The 20,922-nt window shown below is 41.3% G+C and overlaps 1 protein-coding gene across 1 annotated transcript; it reads left to right on the top strand.

Annotated features, from left to right (window-relative positions):
- Nucleotides 1-3,429: 3,429 nt before the first annotated feature.
- crkl (v-crk avian sarcoma virus CT10 oncogene homolog-like) lies at nucleotides 3,430-20,456 on the top strand. Its single transcript, XM_080419982.1, has 3 exons — nucleotides 3,430-4,704; nucleotides 5,882-6,338; nucleotides 17,897-20,456. The coding sequence occupies exons 1-3, from the start codon at nucleotides 4,394-4,396 to the stop codon at nucleotides 18,029-18,031; spliced, it is 903 nt and encodes a 300-aa protein (XP_080276108.1). The 5' UTR covers nucleotides 3,430-4,393; the 3' UTR covers nucleotides 18,032-20,456.
- The last annotated feature ends 466 nt before the right edge of the window (nucleotides 20,457-20,922 follow it).

Here is a 20,922-nt window from a genome sequence, read left to right as displayed (position 1 = left end):
CTTTTTTAAAGAAAGAAAAGTTTGTTTTCTTTTTAGCACATGGTGCTTTCAGTTTGAGGATGATCACACCACCCACTATTGTGTACACACTGTCCATCACTCACCTGCAAACTGTAGATGTGAGTTAACCATAGTAACCCTGGCATCCCTAATTTGGGCATGTCATTATAGGTGTAAAAATAAATTCACTGATTCAATGAGTCACATCATGATGCGTTGAATCGGCAATTTTCGAATAGCCCAAGTCTAAAGTACGGCTTAAGTGGTTAAGCATTTCAATTCTCTCACACAACAGTAAATTGTCAGTCTGTGGCATACACCAGAATATATTACAAAACAAACCACAGTAGTTCTCTCTCTATGAAATACATTGAGCTTGTGACTCATGCATGTCTGAATATAGCCTTACAAGCCAGCAGAATTCTTCTCCCCCCCCACCCCCTTCCATTTGTTTTCATCCAATTTGTTGCATCACTGAGCCTTTGTGGGAATGTGGGAAATTGGCAGACGCTAACCATTAAGAACCAGTGGGTGCAAATCTATTAACATTCAAGCAGTGTGGCGGTGATGAGAGCTGGTTTGTACCAGCTGCAGGCAGCCCCATGCACGAGACCAAGAAACTGAAACCTCAACAGCCAAACAGAGGAACAGAACCTCTGTCTCTATATATTTTACTTCCATCATTGAGCAGAAGTTCTCCTGCCACATTGGTCCACCCCTTGTGTCCAGTCAGCATTTTCTGTCCTGTTTTCTCATTTGAATTCCTATTTATAGTGGCTACGGAGCAAAATCCAGAGTGTTAATGCTCGGGAGAGCTGGGTTCATTTTTACACTCCGAGATAAATTAACACTCAGGATGTTTCTCTCTAGGCCTACTTGGGAGGCAGTGTCCTCTGCATTTAAATGTAACCCTGTGCCTTTCAGTATATTGTGCTATGGGATGGGTACGTTTGGGACTACCCCAAACTGATGTGTCACAGTTTATATTTATTACTAGATTTGAAAAGTGAGGAAGTTTGACATGAACAGGAATTGAAAATGGGGAAATGTGTAATGCTTGTTCACCGGAGGCCTGAAATAGTTGTCGACTGAACAAATGTGCGACTAGCCAGGGAGGCAAGTCTTATAGCTGACTAGCTGACTTATGGTTCCCCTACTGTACACTGTACAATCCTGAGTGTTCATTTACCTCTGAGGGAGTACAACTGTAACTAAATGGAACTATAGGGATCCATTAAATGGAACTATTTTGGTTACATATGCATACATTTACACTGAGATTGTATGTATTTAATTAAATCCTATCACAGATGTTTATTTTGGGGTTTTACTGATGGCTCAGCCCAGAATCAAAATCACTGTAGAATACCACAGTAGTCTTTAATTATTATTATTATTATTATTATTATTATTATTACCCTTATTATTATTATTATTATTATTATTATTATTATTATTAATGTTGGTGTTGAAGGAGGGATATAATTATATTTATTTAGGTTAAACAGGGTGTAAGTGATATTAATAATTTGTTAAAAATAAATGTTAAATAGCTCTATACTGTGATAGTAATCATTGCTATAGACTCTGAGTCTGTTGCAATGATTAGGCTACTTATAGAGTTATAGAGTGTTTGTTCAGTAACAGGGGTCTCACTGTCTCTCCAGTCCTAGTAAACCGAAAATAACATTTTCAAGCCGGGAGAATTTCATCTAAACTGGAGGGAGAACTCATACAAAACAGGATACAGGATAAACAAGTGAAATTGGAGGTGATGAAATAATGGAATGAGAAGACACATTTTGAATTGGAACACTATAGAATTGAAGATGATAATGGGTTCTTTCTCCTGATTGGATGAAATTGGTGACCCACCTGAAAAACCATATTCTGTAAAGAGCTGGAGAGATGGGGAGACCCCTGTTATTGAACATGAACAGACAGAAACACAGAAATGATTACCATCAGAATTCAGAATATAGAGATTAAACTTTTTTTTAAGAAAACACTTAAAATCTTAATGATTTTTTACGTATTCCCTAGGGACATCACCTGGTACGCCATCTTTAATTTGGCAATAAATAATTAACTGATAGTAATTGTACTGATTCAGTCACATTCATTGAGCCCTGAAACCTAAGGTTAAACACAAAAAACAGTAATGAGTTATGAATGAGATTTTAAGCTCACAGCAGTCATCTTGAAAATTATGCCTTTCCAGAAGTTAGATTTTCCAAATGTTTAGTATGCTATTTAGCATGCCCAATAGTAACATAATCCATTGAAAAATATTTTCTTATCAATGATTTGGGGTTTCAACCATACCCACACCTATCTAATATTGGAGTAATTGCAAACGGACCACTAGGGGGCGAGCCCAAATCGTTTGGGATGTTTTTTGAAAACCTTATGCCCATAGGCTACCTATTACCTAACACCATGCCAAAAATCAAAAACTTGTCACCAAGTGTACGACTTTTATGAATTCCATCCCAGCTAATTCATAATGTGTCACTGCAGTGCTTTCGTTATGACCGGGGCTGTGTCGCGGAAACTAACTGTCTCCAGTTGTCAGAGAGAGGGACTCCCTCTTTATTTGGTGTTTCGCCCAGGTGGGCGTGGTTATATTGCTAAACCTAACCCTAACCTCACAGAAATGTATGCCTTAACTATTCACCTGTTTCCTAGGCTGTGTGTTTTCCACTTCCTGTCGGATTTCATTGGATATCATTAGTCATCTGACCAGTTTCATTGGATTTCATTGGATCAAATCGACAGAAAGTGGAAAACACACAGGAAGTGGAAAGCCTAGGAAACAGGTGAATAGACTGGGCCTTAACCCAGTGGTTCCCAAACTTTTTTGGTCGTGACCCAAAAGAAAAATTTGATGTGTTCCCGGGGACCCAAACTAGTGAAAATAGCCGATCTACAAGCTCACAATTAGCTAGATCAGCTATACATTTAATAAAAATGTATTTTTTAATGGAATATAGATTTTTTGAAAACGAAAACGAAAATCCACGAAGTAAAAAAAGGGATATTAATATTTACTTGCCAGTCGCAACCCATACAAATGGATCCCGACCCACTGTTTGGGAACCACTGCCTAAAGGGATAGTTCAGAGTCTCCCTACCGGAACAACTGCTGCTCGTCAAAGTATTGTCTAAAAAAATATCCATATTAAAATCCACGTCTCCATGGGGTGACTAATCGATAGAAAATAAGTATTTTTTTTTGGGTGAACTACTCCTTTAACCTAACCTCCAAACCGCGCCCACCTGGGCGAAACACCAAATCAAAATGGGAGTCCCGTCGTCAAACTGGCAGCACAAGGCGGGGTGCCGGGGGGAGTGACGTGCGGCTAGGAAGCAGGGCGCGCGCAGCACAGTAGACCTGCCCTCCCGTCGCCATTTTTCGGCTCTCGCACCACCACCAGTGCACTGGGTTTGTCTGCCTGTGTGAGAAGAGAGAGAGAGAGAGGGGGCCGACAGAAACAAGGCAAAGTAGGATTAAATACCGAATACAGTTTCGTTTCACGGCGAGCTGGTACAACGCGCGACACCCTATTGTACCATGCTGTTGTAAGAACTCTTCTCATGCATGCATGGGAGGGAGGAGGTGAGTCGCTTCGGTTGTGGATTTTTTTTTTGTGAAGACGTGTTGCAGGCCGCCATTTTTGCTACTGCCTAAAAAAAAAAAAAGTCTGCTGCTCCTCCGACTCAAGAAAGGGGACCTGGCTCTAAAAAAAAACACACATTTCCGTGACGCGCGGTGCCTTTTATAGGAAGACCGAGGAAGATATAAAGTAACGTTTTTTTTTTTTGCAACATTGTATCGACATGAGGATTGTTCTGGTGAGGCAGGAGTAAAGAGCAGCGTTTCCGTCCTCGTAGCTGACAGTAGGTTGTAGATACATTGTTTTATAAAAAAAAGGGGTTGGTTACTTTTTTTTCTCAGAGGAAGGAACGAAAAGGGGAACCTTTTGATTGATCATTTGTTGCTTCGCCCCGATCGCTCGGTGTATTTTCTTCTGTTCAAAGGTTTGGGCTCCTCTTTAACAATTTCCCATTGACTTAAACTGGAGGGAATCGGCATTATGTTTCAAAGTTGGATCCACACCTAGTCGCGGACTGTGTGTGGCCGGGTTGGTTTGGTGTGTTTATTGGCTGTTGTCTCCGGCTGTGCCTGCAGCTTTTTTGGCCAGAAATCAGTCGTAGATCGAGCCTCGGGGCGACGAATGCCCAGCCTTGGATTTAAAAAAAAAAACATCCATTCACCCGATCACTTGTGGTCTGCCTGCCCCGGCTGATCACATAAGACGTTTTTAATTTATTGTTAGGTCTATTTGTATTTTAGTTTTTTGTAGGCTGCTTTATTTATTCCGATCGAATCATGTCAACCGCACGGTTTGATTCGTCCGATCGGTCCGCTTGGTATTTCGGACCCGTGTCGCGACAGGAGGCACAGAATCGATTACACGGACAGAGGCACGGCATGTTCCTGGTGCGAGACTCGTCGACCTGCCCGGGCGACTATGTGCTGTCGGTGTCCGAGAACTCCAAAGTGTCCCATTATATCATCAATTCTCTGCCGAGCAAGAGGTTTAAGATCGGAGACCAGGAGTTCGAGCACCTCCCCGCCCTCCTGGAGTTCTACAAGATCCACTACCTGGATACGACTACGTTGATAGAACCGGCTCCTAGGTATGAGATCTCTCTCTCTCTCTCACACACACACACACACACACACACTTGAAATATGTATTTCTGTCCACAGAAGTACAAGAATGCCTTGTAAAAGGACATAAACACTGCCAGTGCAGTCAGACAATAAGAAATCAGCCAGTTACAAAGTGCCTATAAGGCAGAACATTGTTACATACAATACAGTTGACATACTTGTCTGTCTGTCAGAGACACACACACACACACACACACACACACACACACACACACACACACACACACACACACACACACACACACACACACACACACACATATATAGAATAAAGGCAAAACTGAGATGAACACTATCAAAAAATCTCCTGGCTTTTCAATAAAACAAATTTACTAGCAAATATTTAAAATACACCTGGATGTTGGAGCTGTCTGTGTTCAATCAGGCACTAACCTACATTCCTATGTTGGCAGTACAGTCCACGATGGCAACAGTGCTGAAATAATCACTCTACAGCCTTCTGTCAAATGGCCTAGTTGTGTAGTTGATGACAGGCCAGCCGGTTCCATGATCACCATACAGATTGCTGTAGTAACTTTTTCTCAGAAAGGGTGGTACAGGATGCAGATGAGCTACCTTTTTAGTTGGGGGAAACCACACCGACCAACAAAAAAACAAAACTCTACCTTCTAGTCATGCAACTATTAATAACTATTTAGAGGCCAGCCATATTCAATAATAATATTAATTAAAAAATCTACTTAAGTAAATTGGTTTATTTTGTGGCTTTTTAATGAGAGTTAGTGCCAGTGAAGCATTGATGTGTGAGTGTTCCAAAGTCATCTTTGACCTTAGTTATTTTATGTGCCGCTTGATTTAAAATAAAAATGTACATTTTATCCCTGGATTAAAGGCACTGATGTTTGAAGTTGAACACCAGATTCCGCGTTACAAATACATCAATTCTTCTACAGGTTCTCCCTCAGAAGGCTCTTCTTTTGACAGATGTAAATAATGGCCACTGGATTAAAAGTAGTTATATAAGTGGTAATAAAATATCCTTTAAGGAAGCTTCTCCTTGAATTCATAATGGGCCCCATCAATCTTCTTAATACACGCTCGTCTTCAGTCTACATTTTCATAATCCACTACTCCAGATTCCTTCCTCTGCCTCATTACCATGCATCTTGCTGCCTATAGATACCCAGTCACCGGTCCCATCCAGCCCATGGTCGGGTCAGAGGAGAACCTGGAGTACGTGCGGACTCTGTACGACTTCACCGGCAGCGACGCGGAGGACCTTCCATTTAAGAAAGGCGAGATCCTGATCATCCTAGAGAAGCCTGAGGAGCAGTGGTGGAGTGCCAAGAGCAAAGAGGGTCGCGTGGGGATGATCCCCGTGCCGTACGTGGAGAAGGTGGTGAGACCTCCCACCCACCCTGGTCAGCCTGCCCACGGCTCTCGGAACTCCAACAGCTACGGGATCCCCGAGCCAGCTCACGCATACGCTCAACCCCAGACCCCTTCTCCACTGCCCCCTGGCACACCTGGAGTCATCAGTCACCACCTGGCGTCTGTGCAGAACGGCCCCGTCATGGCTAAGGCCATCCAGAAAAGAGTGCCCTGTGCCTACGACAAAACGGCTCTGGCTCTAGAGGTAATGAATAACGAAGCTTGCGATCCCCTCCCTTTGTTTCTATTCCAGGTCCCACTGTTCAACTTTCTCTCTCCGAGATGGCACTATAACTCTTAGTAGGTTGTAGCGGTTCTCTCCATTAACTTGTGTGTTAATATTACACCTGCTATATTACAATGCATTTTTGTCATGGAAAGTCATATAGTTCGTAAGGAATTATTATTATTTTAACGGCGTGGCTCTGCAGGAGTCTAGCTGCCTAATATAAAAGGCCCTGTCTGTGAGTCCAGAGCTAATCTCACAAACCACTGGACCGCTTTGTACCAGGTCTTTTTTCCACATATGTTTTATACTTGAAATATTAAACTTAAATTTTAACCCATTTAGACCTGAGGCCAATTCTAAAAACGCCTTCTAAATAAAGTTTTCTGGGGAAAAAAAGTATGTTGCTATATACTGTACATGGCAACAACTACCCCAAAAAGGGTTGCCGGATTGAAAGGTATAGTTACATATAGGGGTTCCCGGTCTAATGTAAATCAATGTGACTGATCAGGCTGAAACCTTGCTCGATGGTGACTGACGCCATAGATGACTGAAGTAACAAGGCTGGCCACGAGAAGTCCCAGATCCACATTGGAGCCGCGCTGTTCCCATGTGGATCCAGAGATTCACATACTTAATCTGACAAACAAAATTGAGGGCTTTTCAGGTGTGAGGTATCAACAGATTAACATTAACTAGTGCTAAGCCCGTTGGGAACGCATGTCCCTTCGATTATACAATAACCACTGTAGCCGAGTACTTAGCAGACACATAGGCACACTGATAGAGATAGATTGCCACCAAATGGCGAAGAATGCAACGTTACGTGATAACCACAGAAATCTTTTTTGTTGACCACTAGCCTAGTTTTATTACTGAGTGATACACTCATCAGTTTTTTTGTTGCCAGACCCAAGGGGTCGGCTTACATGAGGCTTTGTACCTGTTTCGTCCATACATGGGCATGGTCACTTTGTCCTTAGGCCCCAGCCATAAAAGTCTGTCCCCCTTTCGTCCATACATGGGCATGTTTTGTACCTGTTTTCTCCATACATGGACAAAAAACAGGTTTCGGTCACTTTGTCCTTAGGCCCCCTTAGTCCCCCTTTCTTCCATACATGGGCATGTTTTGTACCTGTTTTCTCCATACATGGGCAAAAAACAGGTTTTGGTCACTTTGTCCTTAGGCCCCAGCCATAAAAGTCTGTCCCCCTTTCGTCCATACATGGGCATAGACACAGGCTGACACGTCATGTGAAGTCTGGGTCTGGCAGAACCAAGTCTCCTGGTCTTGTTTCCAGCTAAGATCAAAAATATGAATTCAGTGGTGCAAATTGGTGTTGTGAGGCAGTGGTTGACATCAGCGCAAATTGCTGCTGTTAGGCAACGGTTTCTGTTATGCGTGATGTCAGCAGCGAAGGGGAGATTATGTGTGACGTCAGATCAGAGCTCGAGCGTTGTGTGAGAGAGGGAGACGGAGCCTATTCCACCCACGTAATAGCCCGGCCAATGTTGAGTTCAGAAACCTGAAAACACTGAACTTTGTCAGTGCTATATCCTTTGCGCATAACTGTAGTCCTGGGTTCCAGAGGGTGCATTACCCGTTTCCTGTTCAATTTCCCATAGCTTTGTTTGATTGGCTCGGCAGCAGATTTGAACCGAAAAACACACATGACGCCTTCATATGCCTTTCCAGTTCAAAATTGTGGCAAAAATAACCTTGAAAGTACTATGAAAAATGACTTCAAGTCCTCTAAATGGAATGTCCTGACCAGGTGGAGATTTCTTCCCCACCAGTAATAAACATTGCCCACTCTTACATGGCAAAATACTTATTACAGGTCATCTCCCAAGGCTACTGGTTTTAAACAACTTGACGGTTGCACTTGCTAATGGTGTAATAGCTTAGTTAGCTAAACCTCAGTACCTGGACAATATTGTCATCAGAGTGATTGAGTCTATATCCATAAACAGAGCAATTACAGTTCAGTGGTTGTCTGGCATCCAACTAGCTGATCACAGTGCCTCCATCCATTTGGGCCATGGGATCTATAGTCGCCAATTGAGACATTAAAGGACAAAACCACTGTTTTCCCTGCTTTATTTTCAAACAATGTTCTGACCTTTTGGGGATACAGTGACTATTACTAAATATAGCAATGTATTACTTATTTATTCCACCTACGTATATTGGAAGAATCCACTTTGTTCGCTTTTGTGTATGACAGGTACTCAAAGAATGGTTTTGAGACCTGGTGAGAGTGAATGAACCAGCAGGACAACAATTCAAATTCAGTATGTTTTTTTTTATCTTGTAAGGGAGAAAAAGATGAGTTGGGGCTGCAGCATACTCCAAAAGAACTAGAACCTTTTTTTTGCTTCGCAGATCAATAAGATATGTCATAGTGGAGGAAAAGAACTTTGGCAGTGCCTATGTGGGTGTTTCAGACACTCGATGTGCTCGCGATTTATATTGTGAGATATCCGCAATCTGACTGCGACGTACCCACAGATTAAAGTTCTCAGTCGCCACGACTGATTTCAGTCATTTGGATTCCATAGTAGCCAGCATGTCTTCTATGGAAGCATGTCGCACACTGTGAGCTTGTAGATCAGCTATTGTGTGTTTATTAGTTTGTGTTTTATTTCATAAAAGCAAAGGTTGAAGCCTTGATCTGCAATTTCTTCAACTGGTTGTATGACAACAGCAGGAACATAGGTTTAGCATGATAATACCTAAACATCACAATTCTACATATTGCGCTAACTGTTAAGAAAACGTCTCTAGTGTGGCGGACTCCTTTCATGCTGTTTCACAAATCGCAGATTACAATTTGACCGTTTATTAATCCGTGTGTACCATGGACAGTTGTCTGAGGAGGTTAGATGGTACAAACCTCTATAAACCCTCTCTGAGTGACTACAAACACGACCAGATGGCAATGAATTAATGGAGAGAGATAGCACACACTTTAATACCGTGCCGCAAAATCTCAAAAATAAATTACCGGTATGTCAAAGCATGTCTGAGGTTGATGTAAACAAACAGCAGAGATGTATATAAAAAAAAGAAAAACAATTTCTTGTATAGTGGGCTGATCTAACGTTCAGAAGAACCCAAAGCAGGGCCGCATTGAGTATAACACGGTTTTGTTATGTTGTTGTATGCTGCTAGCTTTAGCTGCCATCTAAAGGTGGTTTTTAACGTTAAAAGATGGTTGCAAAATTGGCACAAGAGTGGCCTATAGTAGTGGTTTTGTTCCCCTCTTTTAAAATGTATTGTCAGTTTGTCAGACTATGTCGATATATCACACTACAGAGCAAGTCTAGATGGATATCTTTTATTTAGCCACAGAAAGGCATGTCTGTTATGAATATGTAGCATATCCTTTCTGTCTCTCCTTTTGTGTCTTTAGTTTTATATTTCAGCTTCAAGTCAGTTGTTAAAGTCTGGCGATTATTATTACACAGGCTATTTGTAAACCATGTAAAGCAGATTTACTGAGTTGCGAACCACCAATTTATATGGACATTTGAGGCAGGTAACCTGGCACATAATTATGTGGTCATGGCTACTGTTATTGGCAGGTCTGATTGTTAATACACGATGTCATTGTCATTCAAAACCTGAGTAAAAGGTTAAATAAATGAAGTCATAGCAAAGCATTTAGCAGATACTGTTAGTTCTGTGTGTTGTCACTGCTGTTGTATCCTACTGGCTCACTATCCTACTGGCTCACCTACCAGTGAGGGGCCCCCACCGGGAGGACATGGAGCCTTCGTCCTACTCCTCCCACCCACCACTCTCCGCTGACAGGTGCCGCCCCAGCCCGTAGGAGTATGTGCAGTGAGAAACATCACCCTCCCCGTCCAACTTCCCTCCCCCAAACACGGGCCAATTGCGTTCGTATAGACGCTCGACAAAGCCGGACGCACCACGGTGGATTCGAACCCTGAGACTCTGCGGTGGTGGGCAGCTACTTTACCACTGCGCCGCCCAAGCGCCCCAGTGTGCCTATTTCATCCAAATAAAAAACTATAATAGTAACTTTATTGATAGAACGAACATGGAGTTACAAAATGCTGAACATCTAACCAAAACTTCAGGAGCTACGGCTGTTAGGAACACACACGAGAACAGGAGTGATTGCAATACCCGTGTTTATATATAACAAGTGTTATATAACATATAACAACAAAAACTCAGTGAAACTGGCCCTACGTGCAATGGGATCCATACCTAGAGCTCTCACGATTACAAAATCAAGTTGACGATTAATTGTCACTCAAATAATTGCGATTAATGATTTTAATTGTGTTTGGCATTGAACATTGGAACATATGAATACATATATATACACAAAGTGACACGATGTAAGCTTGTAGAGCTACTAGTTTTTTTTAATATCTGAAAATGTATTTTTAACATGGAAACGGATGATGACGATTATACAAAAATAATTGCGATTATCTCAAATAATAGCGCTTAGACGATTATGTAATAATTGTGGCAGTCCTATCATACCTTTTTCGTTTGTAAATGAAAAGAGTTGATCCAGTGCAGTGGTTCTAAAAACGTTTTGATTTCAACAACCCCCAAAGGGTCCATTTGGAACCCCATCAAGGAACCCAGAGGACCCTGGACCCAACTTTGAGAACCACTGATATAGTGCACAGTCAAACTGAGCTGCAAACTTAAACTGCACATGTAAACAAAATGTCTAAACTAATAACTAAACATTTTCATGAAAGTTTAAATGAAAACTGAAAATGTGTTGGTTTTTGCTGTTAACCCATTAAGACCTGAGGCCTAAGAAAAAAAAACCTATGTTGCTATCTCAGTGGTTCTCAACACTTTTTCATGTCAAGGACCCCCCAAAATGTGTATGTATTTGGCCGCGGACCCCCATCTCAAAATATGTTGTTCCAGGGACCCCCCCAGAAGCAAAGATTTGAGTAAAAAATGTTTGCTTTAAAACTATATATATTCAAAGACTTGCGCACATTTGATTTTTTTTTTTACGCAAATCAAAAAGTGACACAGATGCGTTCCAGGTCCTAATGGGTTAAAGGGATATTTCACTTTCAAAAAAACTTTGGGTCATTTTATCGTCTACTCAGGCTTTTGTGAGCCCCAAAGACAGTTTTTAAGTTGCTTGATTCAGTATTTAGACATTTGATATTCATTTTATCAGACACGCCCCCTTCCTATACAAACCAATTATAACTTCAAACTCCATTTTTAACATGTTAGATTCATCAAAAACACCCGTCCTTGGTTCTCGTGACTCACCCTGCCCTCCTAATACGCGAGGGGGCCGTGTTTTCTTTATAACTTTTTTCATTTCTTTTTTATATAAAACATTTTTAAATGAAAAAAAATTAATACAATAAATAAGAAAATAATAATAAATGAAAAAAGTAATCGAAAAAACACTTAAGCAACATAAAAACTGTCTGGGGGGCTCACAAAAGCCTGAGTAGACGATAAAATTACCCAAAGTTTTTTTGAAAGTGAAATATCCCTTTAACTTCTAGGTACCCATATCTGTTGCAAGATCTGATTTGCTCAGTCATATTTTAATCTATTACCTAGAACCAGATTTGTATGGTAAATTGTTAATTCCTAAGAACATCTTGGCAAGTTCCGTGATAATGAAACTTCTTCATTTATCCGTTCTCTCCTCCACTCCCTCTGTTCCTTCCTAGACGAAAAATATAGATTTCTTTAATCAGTCTGTTGATTCTTTTTTTCTTTTTTTCGTTTGTTGAAGAAATGTTAAGTAGTCAGCTTTTTGTCTGGGTAGAAAATGCTGAGTAATCGGGGGCAGGCTGTCAGAGCTTTCTGGAAGTGTGTGCTATTTGTCAAACCCATCCCAAGGGTCACAGCTAAAGGACAGCAGCGGCTAAACTGCAGCAGCTCATGTACGATGTGCCAATCTGGCAGCCTAATGGCACTGCAACTAGGTACACAACTATGGCGATATTCTATTGATTGCTTTAATAGAAGAATAGCAGATCTACAAGCTCACAACATGTCACAGAACAATACGTTGTCAGCTTGTAGATCGGCTGTTTTCGGCAAAGAGGTTTGGTATAGAGGAGATTAAAAGCTGACCAAGTGCAGAGCCATGTAATAAGTATTGAGGGTTTGTGGTTAAATGCCTACACAATAATACACGTGAACATGATTCCAACATATTAATAGAAAAGATAATGTGTAAACTAGCAAACAAAAAACAAGTTTACACAACACTGCTGATAGTGCTGTCAAAAACGTCTATGAAACTATCTATGAATTCTTTGATCAAGTTTAATCTGCAACACAATTTGATACAATATGTAGTGGGTGTCCCTGCTTCATCATTCTCAGCTAAGGGGTCCTTGGCCTGAAAAACATTGAAGACCCCTGGTATAGATTAATTCATGAGGCTGTTCAGTGTTGTGCTCAAAGATGCTGATACTGTATAATAACATGGAGAAGGCGAGACAGATTAGTCAGAATTACGGGGAGGGGTACTATGTTATGAGCGAGCCCATTGGTGATTTTTTTTATTAAATGTTGTCTTTGACAGTATTAACAATTACATTTTATGGAGACTTGAAGGGTAAATCAGGGAGCATGACTTGGATACTATAATCATTTAGTTCCCTTTCGGTTATTTGGGGGTATTTGTCACTATTCAATGAGAGCAGGGGTACATTGGTGTCAGACCTAAATTGATGGCCTAAATGAAAACCAGGATTTTCTGTCTTGTGTAGGCCAATAGTACACCCAAGTGTTGCGATTATCTCATGACAGTGGGTACAGAGTTGATTTTGTGAGACCACCTGGCCGTTCCTCTAGCCAAAATGACAACTTTGCACACAAGATCTCATAATATGACAGATTGCAGGACAAACCCTGCTGATTTTGGTAGCACTTGGCCTCTAGCGTAAATCTTGTAAAGGCACTTTGTAGCTTTTAACTATAGTACTGTATTTAATTGCCTCTTAATGTTTTTGGAAAATTTGATGCAGCACAATCTCCCAGATTATATGAAATTGCTGTTTGCGTGGAAAATATCTCCTGCTCGAGTGCTATTTTATTAAACTTGTAGCGTGGGTTGGTTTTAGGGCTGTCAAAAAAAGAATATCGAGACCAGCATAATCTGTGACTTTAGGGGGAATGCACAATCAATTGCAAAAATATATATTTGATTAGTGGTGTGACTACGGCTCAAGCCTATATTAAAATTGGTTAATGGGAGGGTCGAGGGTGTTTTATGATAGTAATTCGACCAAAGCAGTGCATGCTGCTTGTCAGTCATTTCTGTGTACAGTATATTGCACAGAGCAATATAAGTTATTTGTCATTTCTGTCCTATGCAATTGTTTACAAAGCCTGAAAGAACGGATATTTAGTTTGATTTACAGTAGGTGTTCCAATGTCCATTGCAAAAAAAAGAACACAGTTAAATCGTTATAACAATTTTATTTGTGCAACAATGAATCATCAACCAAAATGTCATGATCGTGACAGCTCTAGTTGCCATGAGATCATTGAAGTTAGGCTTTCAGGAGACCATATGCTTGGATGATGCAAACTTCCGTGGCACGTTTCCTGTTGTGACGCAGAACCAAAACCGGGTGGAGTTTACACCATTGGCTTGGGATGCCTCTTTCCTTCATAAACCACTGAGATTGTAGGGTTGAGGCCTCACTCTACTAAACTGGAGGTCATTTGTTCAAATCTAACATGGGAATTTGAACTGCTGTGAGCAGTACACAGCTCTGAAAGTCGGTCCATCTCTACACTTGATCAATGAACACAGAATTGTAATTATTTTTAAATGAAATCTAGTTAATTGGTGGATGGGGAGGGGGGGCTATTTCCTCACATTGACTCACACTCAAAGTTCCCCTAAATTTGCTGCTTGGTTAGCTGTAGCCTGAGAGATTGACTTCTAAAGAAACCCCTAACCACATCTTCTTTCAGTTAGCGTCAGCCTGTGCGTCGTCCATGAACCCACAGTGGGTTGCGTATCTCTGTAGGACTTCCCCCACCATTTGAATGTACACAACTCACAATGTAACATCTAGGACTTGGACATACACCCTATGTTCTCTGTTGATCGAGGTCCCCCAAGGGTCTATACTTGGGTCTTAACTCCCTAGTCTACACCAAATCGCTTGGACAATAGCTGATCTACAAGCTCACAAATTTGTCACAAAATTGTGAGCATGTAGATCTGATTTTCGCCAAATGTTACCGCAGAATAGGGACGCTAGGGTTCATGTAGTTAATGTTTGTCACCATTTGAACATAAAAGTATAAATAGAATGGTCTCAGATGTGTTCACCAGCTCGGGTAGAGTTTTTACAATAATGACTTACCCAAAATAGGAACACCAAGATGAAAGTGGTTAATGTGACAAATGTGTTTCATAAACCTTTTTATGATTTTATTTTATTTCCCCCCTCATTGGCCCCCTGGGTGCCTCAACCCACACTTTGAGAAGATAAGACCTTTATTGATCCCGCAAGGGAAATTCGGTCGCCAAAGGCAGCACAGCAGAGAACCACTGGCCTAGTGTTCAGTTGCCGTTTTAACCCATTAAGACCCGAGGCCGATTCTACAAATTGTCTTCTAAATCTTTTATTTTTTGAAAATATCGGTGGTTCTCAAACCTTTTCATGTCAAGGACCACCCAAAATTATATGTATTTGGACACGGACCTAAATAAAATATTTTGTTCCAGGGACCTCCACCAAAGATTTGAGTTACAAATGTTCGCTTTAAAAATATATATATATTCAAAGATTTGCACACATTTTCACGATTTTTCAAAAATAGCAGATCTACAAGCTTGTATATCTGCTATTTTTGAATTGCCAAAGAAATAAAAAAAATGACAGATGAGTTCCCGGTCTTTATGGGTTAAATTGAAGCAACAGTAGTACTATGGCATGTTCCACATGGCATGACGATTTTGTGTTTTTGGTTGTTATGGTGTAGCACACACTTCCCCCCCATGTCTTTCATATGTTTCATCTGTTTGCAGTGTTGTGGGTAACACATAAACCACACGAACCCTCGCGCCTCAGTTCTGGGCATGTCATAGTAAGGCAAACCTTTGGAGAAAATCCCTTGCTGTGTCAAGTAATGCATTACTTTCAGAAGCTGTTCTTTATAGTGCTTAATTCGAGGCTGCTTCATTTGAGGGTTTTCTGTGACACAAGCTATATAACATTACTTGGCACAGTAAGTGTTGTTCCATATTACTTATAATTGAAAGTAATGAGTAATCTATTAAATGTATGCATTTTAAAAGTAACTTCCCCAACATTCTCTCTGTCAGTGGCTCAGAGCAGATCATGGCCTAAAGCCAAAACCCTGCATTGTAGTGGCATGGGCTCTTGGGTTTAGGAAGCATAAGCTCAAATGAATTATTGATTTGACATATGAAAGAGGCTATTTCCAACTGGAGAAGTCAAGTTCTCTCACCAGAGTTTGATATGTAGGCCGTTTGGGCCTGAACTTAGCTTTCTGCTAAAGGTAAGCTTTATCAGGCAAGGCTAAATGTAATTTATCATAATAATTCACATAGTTGTGATTTTGCATAGCAACATTGCCCATACAGTACCTACATACCACCTACCCTCACTGACTACCAGCCTTCTATCTTCTGTGGGGATTTTACTAATTATTGCAAGGAATTTGAACAATGCCGTTTCTTCATGTGTGTCTGAGCTATTAATTGTATAGCCCTTACAAAGCAGCCCTTTCTTTCATATTTTTCATCATACCTATATTTGTGTGAAGTGGATCATGCCTTCCCCCGACCTTTGACACACTTATCTAATCTCATTATGATAATATTGTCAAGCAGAGATCATCATACTTCCTCCACCAGACCTTTTCCACAGATGCATATTGTTGTTCCACAGACTCCTATTGTGACTGATGCTCAATGTATACTCCGCTGAACGACGCCATAATAAGTCAAGTCGGCGAGTTGTGAGCTTGTAGATCAGCTATTTTCTTTATTCCACATCATCGTACAATGTTGTATAACTCAGGCTTTAACCACTTAAACCCTATGGTTGCCTGGGGTCCCCCAGGGCTTTATAGTTGGTCTCCTAACCGAAAATAGCCTCTACAAGCTCGCAACGTGTCGCGAGCTTGTGGATAGGCTATTTTCACCAAAAACGTTCTCCCCAGAATGGGGACGCTAGGATTCATATAGTTAATGGTCTTCTCCCCTGTTTCAGTAAGGGACAAAGGATTATCATCACAGATAAAGAATGTCCTTGAGGCCGTGTTCTGAACTTTAAGCTACAAATAGTGTGTCCTCCACATTCAGGTTTTAATCACGTTCTACGTCAATGCCAACATTTCTCTTCTTAATCCTGATGAAGAGCATATGGTCCAACCAGATTGCGGTCACACACAATGTCGCAAAGCATCTGAGCAAAGTCGACGTTCTCCTCTTCTGTCAGCTGTTAAAACTATAGTTATGTGTGAAATGAAATGGAAATCTTACAGATGACGTTTATTATTTTTGAACCCATTCTGGCAGGATGTTATGGACTAAGTTTAAATGGAGGGGAAGTCTATACTGATAACTATTGATTTGATTAGTGCCGAGTGTGCACATAGAAGGGGAGTGGTTAAGGGAAGGTGTTCTGTACACCTTCTCTGAACCACTTTGTGTACCCTCTAGGGTTGTCACCTGACATTTGTGTGTTTGGTATTGAACAATGGAACACATTGCCTAAATGTGTTCCATTTTCTGTTTGGCTTTTAGGCTTCATAAACAAAAGTTGCACTGGGCAGATTGAACACATTTAATGCACAAATAAATTACTGACACATTTATTGTATTAATATTTTAAAAGTAGTGGAAATATTTTTTTGAAATGTTTTAAAATGTATGAACATTTTCCAAAATAAAAAAACTGATTATGTAATAATTGTGACAGGCCTAGTACACTACCCTCACAACAAAACATAGTTGTTACCTGCTCACAACAGTTGCTCTCAATAACCCTTAGCTACTGTACCTCATCACATTGTTTAGAGCCAGGTGTGCAGTGTGCACTTGACTATAGAGAGAGACTTAGATCAGAGCCTGTGTATTGATTAATTCCTGGCAAGAGTTGACAGCATTATTTTGTATTTGTGATCCTGAATGACTCCGACTTTAATTCCATACAACTGAAACTAAAAGTAGTTTAGTTTTATCATTTGGATCTGTGTAAAAAGAAGCTTTTGGATGGTCGAGCCAATAGCTTTTTAAATTTTTTTTTAACATGGTTACCCTGAGCTTTGTAAAAGTATAGTTTAAATGTGTGGAACTGCGTTCAAAACATTTGAAGAAGAGTTTGAGGCTGTTATTGCCATTTTGTATATTTAAAAAAAAAATCCATAGTTGTGGTTATAATTATTTTTACCATAGGACTGTCATATTTCCCAACATTATATGGAAGATGCTTCTATTGTAGCCGTCATGGGCATTCAAGTGACTCTGTCCCTGTCCTCCTTTCCCCAGGTCGGCGATATTGTCACGGTTTTGCAAAGGAACATGAGCGGTCAGTGGGAGGGAGAGGTGAACGGCCGAAGGGGTCTGTTCCCCTTCACCCATGTCAAAATACTGGACCCCCAGAATCCAGATGAGAGTGACTGACCTGGACCTGGACTTCTCTTCAGTGTCAACCTACACCCCAACCCGCTGGCTGTTACCGCCCCACCGCCGGAGTCACCACGGTTACGTGCTTGCCTGCTTGGGGGCTGTACCACGATAATGCCCCTTTTATATTGTCCCGCCAACCATCGCGAGGCTTTCTGACTGTTTACAGCTTTGGACTTTGGTTCCCAACTAAAACCTGACCCTCACCTCTCCCTCGGTACCCTCTTCCTCATCCTGGTTCTAGGCTGGGCAGTGTTTTTTTTGCCTTAGTGTCCTTCCATTTCCAGATCATTGGGCATTGTGTGTGTGTGTGTGTGTGTGTGTGTGTGTGTGCGCGCGCGCGCGTGTGTGTGTGAGAGTGTGTGTGTGGTAGGTACATACCTTCATCGTGGATCTTGCCACATGGCATCACAACCGGATCTTTTGTTGCATTTTAAATTTGAGGGGATTTTGAAAGCATTGGTGTGATTTTTGTGTTGGTTTTGAGGATTTCTTTTGAACGACAAACTGTGGAAAAAGGCAATATCCCTTTAGACTAAGGATACCACTGAGGCAATGAGGAGCTAATCAGCCTGTGTCAACTGTTATTTCTCCAAACAATCGAGTCACTGTTCTACTTAAAATATTGCCACACGCATGCACACGTTTTACTTGGCCGTGAGGAATTCAGGTCAACAGAGTTTAATGTCTGCAGTGTCGCATGACTGACAGAAACGGACTTGGGCCAGAGACGGAGGCTGAAGAGGGGTGGTACGCCATAATGGACATGACATCATCAGAGCACGGTTTTTCGACGTCGGGTCCGGGCCCCACCAGGGGTCCAAATGGATCCTTACAGATCTGTAACTCTGAGAAATGGAAAATGGAACCATTGTCTTTGGGACCCCAATCTACACTGTACAATTCTAAGTGTTAATTTAACTCTGAGAGTGTACAAATGGAACCCTTTACGGGTCCATTTGGTTCCATTTGTACAAACTCGCCTGGTGGTACCCGGACCCGACTTTGAGAACCTGTGTCATAGAGCCTATCCAATCACCGCCTCCGAAACAGACTTCATTGTCATATTTATCTCTTCCCAAGACGATATGTGAAACGGCCGGTATGTGATTTCATCTTTGTATTATTTGTGCCATATGATCAGCAGTGCAGATGGAAGTCTTATTTAAAAACAAATTCTGTCAGTAAGCAGAAGTATAGTAGAATGGACCATTTCAAAGTTAAATGAACACTCAAGATGAACCATTTTAGGGCACTTGGCTATGTCTACACATTTGCCAATAAGAACATGGCTTGGAGCTCAATATGCTTTTGGTTCCAGAGTGCGGCAAGTCAAAGATGACAAATATTTGGATTTCTTGCACACACAAGAAGATGCTATGCTTCAAGCAGGTATTCAATAATCGGTAAGCAGCCGTAATCGTGATGACATGGCCTCCCGCAAGCATCTGTTTAGCGCTGCTAGCTTATATTAGTGGACGTGGGGAGGGGCTAATGCTTGATTTATATTGGTGCGCACCGAAAATTACCTGGCAGATCTTCTATATTTGGTGCACGTGACCATCGTACGACGAAGTATAAATCAGGCTTAGTGGGATTTCACACATTGTACACATCCCCAGCATCCAATGATATAGGTCAGGGGAGGAGGGCAAAGGTTGCAGCCAGCTAATGAGATCCCGTCATCCCATGTTGCTTTCAAATAATGCATTTTTCACACATGAGGTTGTGTGAATTTGATATGCACGAGTGATGCCTGAGAGATTTTATTTTTTATTTACAAATGTTTTTAATTGATATTCCAGCACACCACGGTGAAGTGTCAAGCTTTTCCAGTCATACTCGTTTAGAAACGATTGGATCATCTGCATATTTGGAAGCAGCGGATGGAACAGCATGTGCCGATGTGCATCCCGGGTCTCTGCTGCACTATGAAAATAGCTAAAAGAACACTGAGGATTCTACTGTGTAAAGGGGCCGTCCATGCCAATGATGATGTGAGCATCCACACTGATAAATGATGACATTCTATATACATTAAACTTGTAAACGTTGAAAGCCCTATACATTTGGATGGATTTGACTGGCTGTCAATGTTTCTATTGTTAATCAAATCGCTCTGAAAGTGATCCCAACGATATCGTTCACCACTGTCGTCATAGTTGGTGTGAACTCGGCAATCACTAAGGTTTAAATGATTATTTGAACAATTTATTTATAGCTCTTTCTTGGTGTGGATGGCCCTTTAACCCTTGAACCTCATCACTTGCCCTTCCTCTTGCGTCTTGTCCTTAAGTGCTTTCCTTTCAAGGCCCTGCTCAGCCTTTCACTCTGAGTTATACGTACCATTGACCATATTCACACACCGGCCATTTCACTCTTACGTCATAGGGGTGTGTGTGTGTGTGTGTGTGTGTGTGTGTGTGTGTGGGGGGGGGGGGCGGGGCGGGGCGGATGGGCTGGGTTATGATGACGAGTATTACGTAAGAGTAAAATGGTGGCCTTGTGAATATGGGCAAATGTTCAGCCTTCAGTCGCATCCCAGTTTTGTTTCTTCTTTTTGGGGAGGGGGTGGGTAGGTTTCTGTTCTTTTTGTTTTTTTTTGTAGCCAGCTGTTGATTCAAGCATTTTTGTTAAAATAAAACTGTTGTTGGATAAATGAACGTTGACCGAAAGGTGACTTTTTCAAAAGGGAAACGAATGCCTGCTGGTTGCCTCTGTGCATGACCTCTTGGTCTGGGAGACGATGGTTCTTCCTGGCCAAATGCTGCTTTATGTCATTTCTTATTTCCTTATTAAAATAAAAGTTTGACCTGTTCTAATGCCACCTGGTCTGTGAAATCAAACCAGTCTGGGTTTTTTTTTTTTCCTTGTCAACCCTCACAAAC

This window comes from Gymnoscopelus braueri, assembly GCF_963280865.1.
Source record: "Gymnoscopelus braueri genome assembly, chromosome: 22".
In the NCBI taxonomy this organism is placed as follows: domain Eukaryota; kingdom Metazoa; phylum Chordata; class Actinopteri; order Myctophiformes; family Myctophidae; genus Gymnoscopelus; species Gymnoscopelus braueri.
The sequence above is the reverse complement of the archived record's forward strand: the minus strand, read 5'-3'. Positions and strand labels throughout refer to the sequence as shown.

What these genes read in the sequence shown, in the direction of transcription:
- crkl (XM_080419982.1), top strand. Translation starts at nt 4,394, where the DNA reads ATGTCAACCGCACGGTTTGATTCGTCCGATCGGTCCGCTTGGTATTTC. An exon ending in TTGATAGAACCGGCTCCTAG is followed by an intron (nt 4,705 to 5,881) that starts GTATGAGATCTC and finishes TGCTGCCTATAG; the next exon opens with ATACCCAGTCACCGGTCCCA. An exon ending in AAACGGCTCTGGCTCTAGAG is followed by an intron (nt 6,339 to 17,896) that starts GTAATGAATAAC and finishes TCCTTTCCCCAG; the next exon opens with GTCGGCGATATTGTCACGGT.